The sequence below is a fragment of the Bombina bombina genome, chromosome 1, assembly GCF_027579735.1.
Source record: "Bombina bombina isolate aBomBom1 chromosome 1, aBomBom1.pri, whole genome shotgun sequence".
Lineage (NCBI taxonomy): Eukaryota > Metazoa > Chordata > Amphibia > Anura > Bombinatoridae > Bombina > Bombina bombina.
In genome coordinates this window covers 1556974399-1556982420 of record NC_069499.1, presented here as the reverse complement: position 1 = coordinate 1556982420, position 8022 = coordinate 1556974399, and the positions used below count along the sequence as shown (strand labels likewise).

Sequence of the window (8022 nt, the reverse complement as noted above, 5' to 3'; positions counted from 1 at the left end):
ACGTTCAAGCGGGAACGTTAAATCACACTCCACTTGTAATCTGGCCATGATAGTTATTGTTTGTGAGATGTTATGCACCCTGTGCTATTGTTTGCGTTCCATTTGTAATCTAGCTCCAAGTGCTTAACCCACAGTAGGGGTTAAACACACAAGTAAAGCGTTGAGCTACAATCCTCTAGTTAGTGGTGGTCGCACATACCAGTGACAGCTTTCTTGATCTCATATTGACATCTCTTGCCATGAATAGCCATATCTGCTTCTGTAGGGTTTCCTAAGTGTTAGCAGATGGCAACATGATAATGGTGTATATTCCTAGAATGCAACAATAACATATCTTTATTAAATTATTGCTCTTGACATCCTCAAGCACTTTGCAAGTTGGGGAGTCTGTCCCTCTAGTCCCCTGTCTAGTCTGATCATTTTAAGCTATATATATATAGAATATATTCCAGTTCAGGCAAGCTGACGGTGAGCAACCCTTGTGGATGGTGCGTATAATGCACTCTCTAAACGTTATCACTTTATCACTTTTAAGGTGTGAGACCCATGGGGTCTGCAGAAATTATTCTGGTGAAGGCAACAAATAATATTAGTGGCTACATTTGCAGTGGAAGCCCCCCTCCCAGGCACCCAGGATGAGACCCCCAGGGAGTTTAGCATGATATGAAGCCCACCATTTGTATAATACATGATGAATGTAAACAGTGTTATATATGTTTCTGTACTTTTTTTTTTAAATAAGAAGAAAGACACAAAAAATAATTTGGATGGTAAAAAAATTAGCATTTATTTATTCTCATCACTGAATTGCACCATTCAAACAACAATATGAGTTTGTGCAGTAAATCATTTGGATTTGTTTTAGAATCTTTTACTCTGGTTTCCTCCCTTTTCTCCAACCTCAATTCATGTTACAGAATAATGATTTAACTAGGCAATGAACAGCCATAAAATCGCTATTGTTTGGCTGTTTAAGCAATTTCTTGAAACACATAGTCTCTCGTATACTCCTAATCTAGTAACCCTTTCTAGTAAGAAAATACACCCTTTTAACTTCTTTGCATAGCAAGACACAGCTCAAAAGGTGCCGAAGAGACTAAACCATTGGCGGCTGTATTGCTATACTTTATTGCAGCAATGGTTATTAGACTTTAAAACACAACATCTGGAACAAGAGTCAACTATAACTACTCAATGCATACTGCATATGCACCAATCAACACTTTGTATAATAGAGAGGTTCTTTTTTGGCATTTTTTAAGAACCTCTTCTGTCTAGGGAAGAGGTGCTCACTAAGTATGTAAAACTATATCTATTCATGTAGATTCCATGTTAAAAAAAATAAAGTTTTGGTAAACTAGCAGTTATATAGATAAAATGGTATTTATGTATGCCCTGTTTGGGTCTAAAACAATAGCTGTTAGGGAAATAATAATAAAAAAAATAACTAAATCTTCCGCAGGTACTAAATGATTTTTCTTCAAGGGGATCTGCAATAAATTTGTTGATAGATATAGGGTTAGTACAGGAAATAAAGAATATTAGGGGTAGCACATAAAGGAGAAACTGGGCACATTGCACATATTTTAAAAATGTTCATTCATCAGAATTCTCTGATATCACATTACTTAAACTTATTACTCAATGAGACACTGAACATCACATACTTTTATCATAAGATAAAACATATACAGCTTAAAAAAAAAGGAGTAAGGACCCCTGTTCATTTTATTGTCTATTTTTTTAATCAGTAGAAAAATAAGTACAAAATGCATTTTTAAGTACTGTTCTTCATGCAAGGGACAGAAGGAAAATGATGGTCCCACATTCATAATATCTTTTGAAGACAAGGTGTCTTGACCTTGGTGATCAGTGATTAAGAGCTGATACTTTCATTCCCTTCCGAAACCTTGTAAACAATAGTAACATCAAGACCCTCTGCACTGCAAATGGGTTAAAGTTTGTTTATAAGTATATTTAATAATTTTGTCATATATCTATATATATATATATATATTTAAATGTCTATATGTAAGTTCTTGTTGGCACTGTTATAAATAGGAGCCCATTGAGCTCCAGTCGCTGAGCTCTGGTGGAAAATCCTCATTGATATCAAACAGCTGTTCGACGTTGGCAGAATTGGATAGATAATCATTCCTGCCCTCATCCCAAGGATGTTGGAGGAAGGATGTGGCTAAGAAGGTTTCATCAAAATCCAAGCTGTTTTGAATAAGCACTTGGTCGTGTCCTGTGGGGTACCACTGCTGGGGGCAGTCAATGTGCTTTCCATGGACAGTGAGATCAACCGAGCGGGTGACTGGGCTAATAGGAGGGGTGATTTCCAGGTCTTCAAATGCAGCAAAGTTGGTTCCATTTACAGAGGAGTCGAAGATGACTTCCCAGTCAAAGTCACCTTTCAAGGGACCTAGTTCAGGTGGCTCATCATGGGTGAGCAGTGGTGAGCTAGAGAGGCGAGGGGCCTTGAACATACGTTTGGGCAATGGCTGTTTACGCTTGTGCCCTTTTGCATCTCCTGAGACATTCCAACACTGCTCACTAGAAGAGCTCCATCCTTGTTGGCCTGTGGCTTCCTCAAACTCCTCCAGCAGTTTGTGTGACTCTAAATTAATGTTAGGTAGCCAGGAGCAGTTTCCACTCTTCTCAGTATGAGGCATACCCAGAGCACTGGTGAAGGCTGGATGAATCTGAAGGGGTGGAAGACGACGCTTCTTAATAGCTCCATTCATAAGGCGGTCAGCGTACTGAGGATCAATTTTCCAGAAACCACCCTTGCCTGGTTCGTCCTTTTCCCGAGGAACTTTGATAAAACACTTGTTTAGAGAGAGGTTGTGTCTGATGGAATTCTGGGAAACAAAGCAGAGAAAAAAAAACACATAAATATTATAAAAATCTTACACCATTCTACTTCCCTCAAGCTCTTTGAAACATTATTTCTCTACCATTGGGCACCACAGTTTTAAAGTTTTATGAATGACCTTTGTGTGTTAAATGATCTATATGATGGTGACCTTTCTCAGTACTAACAATTCCCAGGACACATTCCCTTCAGCCTGTGTAGTAGAGAGAACTGACCTTTCCATACAACTCAGGCTTACGGGAATGAGGGGAATGGGTGGAAAAGAAAGGGGAGGAGTGAGTGTGCTTCTTGGCATGTGTGTATGCCGTCCGTTATAAATCCCTTAACTTAGGGAGAAAGGATTTTTTATGCTTTGGTTGCTTGCAAGTTTATGTTACATTGCACAGGAAAAAAGGATAATCATAGGTTTAAATCTTTTCTCCCTTTCTAACTACAGGGATCCCGGATATTCCTGACCTGTTACTGTTTCAATAACTTTAACAGGGGGGCCAAAGAAGCTGCAGTTCTCTCAACACACATATCCTTTTGACCTTACTTCTCTCTTCCCCTATTCATCTGTTTACCCTCTGGCGCACAGGCTCCTTACTGCTTGCCTGTGAAACATATTTATCATTCCATGTAGGCCACCTGTGTCTATCAGGGACACCCCCCTCAATGTTTAATTAAAGTCTCAGACAGAGGGTAGGAGTGAATTTAATTCTTTACTTTCCAGAAAGTAATTTCTAGAGTTCTCTCCCTTACTCAAAGACCAACAGACTACTTTATATAGTACTATAAAGATGTGCTCTTATACAATGTTTTCACTAAAAAACATCAGCAGTATCCTTAAAGACATTTGTTTTTCTATCACTATGTCTCTTACAGGTGCCCTTTGTACTAGAGTGATGAATGGTCTATATGGTATTGTTAAACTCACAGAGGAGACAGGGGAACATCTTTAAACTTACTGGGAGGGCTTCTTCCCTTCCGGGAATTCTCCCCCCCCCCCCCCCCGCCTGAACTAGAGTCCCCCTATAAAACAGTCTACTCTAGTTCCTCCTACCATCCATCTATTACTGAGGGACAATGGGGCGTCAGGGCCACACAGAAAGAAAAGGATAGGGGGTGGGAAAGTCCTGACACCCAGAGAATAATAGTAAACTGATATACGACAGTAATTACTGACACTGCATAAGAATTCATAGGTACCCTAATCACAGTACATATTATTACTATCAGTTTCTACTAGAAGAAAATTTGTTATTTATCTAAAAAAAAGTTATCCCTCTTGGTTGCCAAAGAGAGCTGGATTTCAATAACATGCAAACTTTTCTGGCTTCAAATGGGTTAAAGGTGTCTACTGAAATCAAAGGGTTAAAACAGTCTGATGCTAAGGGATGCTGTGACTGAAGGATGCACAAAATAGCAACAAGTGAGTTACAGAACATAAAAGTAATTATACACAGGGGAGCAATAGATACACTGTGTGCCTTATTGCAGCATCTATAGTACTTGTGGATAAAGAGGTGAGAGTTTATGCAGGTACCATTATATTACCCTTCTTCTCTGTATTATAGAACTGTTACTCCAGTTATTTGTTCCTTTTTATTACTTTTCCTGCACTTTCTTGTATTGCCCTATATACTTGTTACCCCAATCACCCAGTTCAAGAGACATACCTGCCAGGTGGGGTCAGCATGGCGGAAATAGCAGAAGTTATCTGTGATCCACTTGTATATGGCTGAGAGTGTGATCTTTGTTTTCTTACTAGCTTGCATGGCCATGCAGATAAGAGTAGCATATGAGTAAGGAGGCTTCACGTGCGGGTTTGTTTTGTAGTCAATTTCCTCCATAGGTTGGAGCCCTTGGTGTGCTGCCCTCATTGTGGATGAAGAGGTTGGCTTGCCAGGAGTGTGAGGCATTCCCAAGCAGGCAGGATCCGCTGCCAAAGGCGAGCATGGGGCACCTGTTAGGTGATGGTATCCATGAGAGTCAGTGGCTGGTGAAGGGGTCTTCCCCACATTAGCATTGATGATGGAGAACTCTTGCAGCCATTGAAGGCTGGTCAGGCTGTCATCAAGGTTCACTGAACTAGAGAAGGAATCTGACCCTAGGTCTCCCTCTGTCTGGAGGTTCAGCCAGCTCTCTGCCATGTCTAACGGTGCCACGTTGGGCAAGTCAAGCATTCAGGAAGCCTTGGGGGTCCGTGGACTTTACCTATACAGATAGAAAGAGATATCTGTTATATTTAAACTGCAACTTTTTTCACTTTATTAAAAAAAATATTGTAAACATAACAATACAAGGGCAGGCAGGGTCTTCTGGGTACATTGTATGAGTAGGCCAACGTTCAAGTGGCTAAAATATACACTTAATGTCACACACTTCAAGAAAGGCATCTATTAACTATTAAACTTATAACACCTATGTTAAAAAGGACTGGCAAGCTGTGCAATAAGAATAGTGTGTAACAGAGAGATGTAATGAGAACATAACCTTATATACTCTTAGCTACCTCTCTCACTAGAAGGACCTCCCAGGGAGCATAACCAAGAGAATTCCAGAAGACTCCCACAGGGTACCTGTGATGTCACTGAGATTCAGCAGACTATGAGAGAGATAGGGGAACACTGGCTTAAATTATTTCTTTACCCATTAGCACTTTCCCTACTTTTTTCCAACATGGGAAAGGATGATTTAAATATCAAATTCAGGCCCTGATAATAACTCCAAATGCCAAACGTGGACACAAAACACAACACTAATTGTATGACCCAGCTACCATAGTTTACAACCTCTTGCTACACATTCCCCATTGCATTTTTTCAAGAAATAGAACTCAAACATATTTTATAACACATACATTAAAAATACATAAGAGCAAGGTAGACAGTACCCAACTAGTAACACAATTGAATGCTTTGCCCCTAGAATATAATTAACCCCTGTAGTAACCAATATCACAATGTTTCAGTAGACTATAAAAGCAGTCAACTAATATACAATCCACTATACATAGAAATGCCCATAATTAAAAACTTTTTCTATCACTATTTTATGTCAGTTCCCAAGGAGGGAGGGCAATAACCCTTGCTCGGCAGGAGAGCAGACATTCCCAAAGTTAATTATTTCTTCTTATGTGAAGATGCAAGTAGAGGTTTGATTTATAAGTGATTATCCCAACAAAACTGAAAAGTCAAGGTTGGGTAGACTTAAACCAGAGCTAGCTCTACGCATGAAATAACACACAGGCCTGAGAATCCAGATGGGCACAGATAGAAGAGAAAAAAGAATATACTTAGTAAAAGTATGAAACTATAAAAGCAAATTAGTTCTTCCCAGATTAGTTCTTCCCAGTGAGCCTTTTCCTGTAGAAACTGCAAACTTTATTTGATAAGGGACATTCCTCTCATTAAAAGCACTGTGATGTATTCTATCTAAATACATTTTTGATCCTTGAATGATATATTATTGAAATGAAGTGCATTTGCAACCAGGTTGAGAAACTGTGGAATGGTTCCAAGAGGTAAATAATAAAGTGCAAATCCATGATAAGCTTATGATTTAGTTCTAGTCTATTTCCCAGTTCTTGGGGGGGGGGGGGGGGGGGTTGGGGGGGGCAGGACACTTTGTATGGGAAACAGTAGTGATGAATGGGGCAACTGATACCACTAAAGAGGGGAGCCATGTTTAAAATGCACAACACATTCCTCCACTTCCCCAATCCCCCCCCTTCCCAACACTCCACTGAAAAGAGACCAACCATCAGGCACCATGTATAATCATTAGAAAAACCTGTATGCCAGCCACTGTGCCAGCATGAAACAAATCTCCATTTCTCTCTGCCAGAGAGTCAGCAGCAGTCTCTAAGCCCAAGAGCTTGCAATCTAACCAGTAAAGACAGCTGTATATGATTTAGAGACCCTCATATGAGTCACCCAGGCACTACCCCTCCTGGATCTGTCAACTACCTGATCTGAAGGGGTTAACAAGAGAGCCAGCATAAGTCTCTAAGTCCAAGAGCTTGCAATCTAACCAGTAAAGACAGCTGTATATCATTTAGAGACCCTCATATGAGTCACCCAGGCAATACCCCTCCTGGATCTGTCAGATACCTGATCAGAAGGGGTTAACCAGAGAGCTATCAGAAGCATTTAAGCCCAGGAGCTTGCAATCTAACCAGTAAAGACAGCGGTATATCAAATACATATAGAGACCCTCATATGAGTCCCCCTGCACTACCCCTCCTGGATCTGTCAGCTACCTGATCAGAAGGGGTTAACCAGAGAGCCAACAGAAGCCTCTAAGCCCAAGAGCTTGCAATCTAACCAGTAAAGACAGCTGTATATCATTTAGAGACCCTCATATGAGTCACTCAGGCTATACCCCTCCTAGATCCGTCAGCTACCTGATCAGAAGGGGTTAACCAGAGAGCCAACATAAGCCTCTAAGCCCAAGAGCTTGCAATCTAACCAGTAAAGACAGCTGTATAACACATACATTTAGAGACCCTCATATGAGTCACCCAGTACTACCCCTCCTGGATCTGTCAGCCACCTGATCAGAAGGGGTTAACCAGAGAGTAGCTATAGAGAGGGGCTTATTTACCTTACTGAAATGAGAGCAGGATCCAGCAGACTGGGCAGGAAGCTTCTGGAATAAGCAGCAGTAGAGGCCGTGGTAAGGCTGGGATGAGTTATTGCCCTGCCAGCTCCTCGCTTATCTACCCCTCCTGCCTGCATTGCCAGGCATTAAGTACCGCAGCTTGTGAAAGGCTTCCCCGCGCACCATGGTAACGCTCCGCCCCTGTAAACAGCTTCCAGCTCTCCCATTGGCCGAGCGTCACCATGGAGAGCTCAGTCATGCTGCCCTCTCAGTGCAGGTTGTAGGGATTGTTACGGGAATAAAAGTATTTGGGTAAGTGAGGAGGAGGAGGAGGAGGGTGCTTAATGTTATTTTATTTGTATATTTCATTTTACGGGACTCCGCCCCCGCAGTGTCCCTGTGACTGGGGGATGGGTGTAAGCTGGGGGCATCCTACACTAGATGGGATGTAGCCCAGCCATGGCACAGGGAGATATCATTCAGCAGTCCCCATACTGTTACTTATTAATGTATCAGATAGGATTATGGGATCACAGAATCCTATAAACCCAGGCTGCTAA

At 41.2% G+C, this 8022-nt stretch overlaps 1 protein-coding gene across 1 annotated transcript; it reads right to left on the bottom strand.

The window, feature by feature from the left end:
• Positions 1-2049: 2049 nt before the first annotated feature.
• FOXJ1 (forkhead box J1) lies at positions 2050-7648 on the bottom strand. Its single transcript, XM_053696764.1, is given in 4 exon segments — positions 2050-2864; positions 4537-5068; positions 7466-7587; positions 7589-7648. Coding segments are annotated over 4 exon segments (1527 nt in total). The 3' UTR covers positions 2050-2051.
• Between the last annotated feature and the right edge of the window lie 374 nt (positions 7649-8022).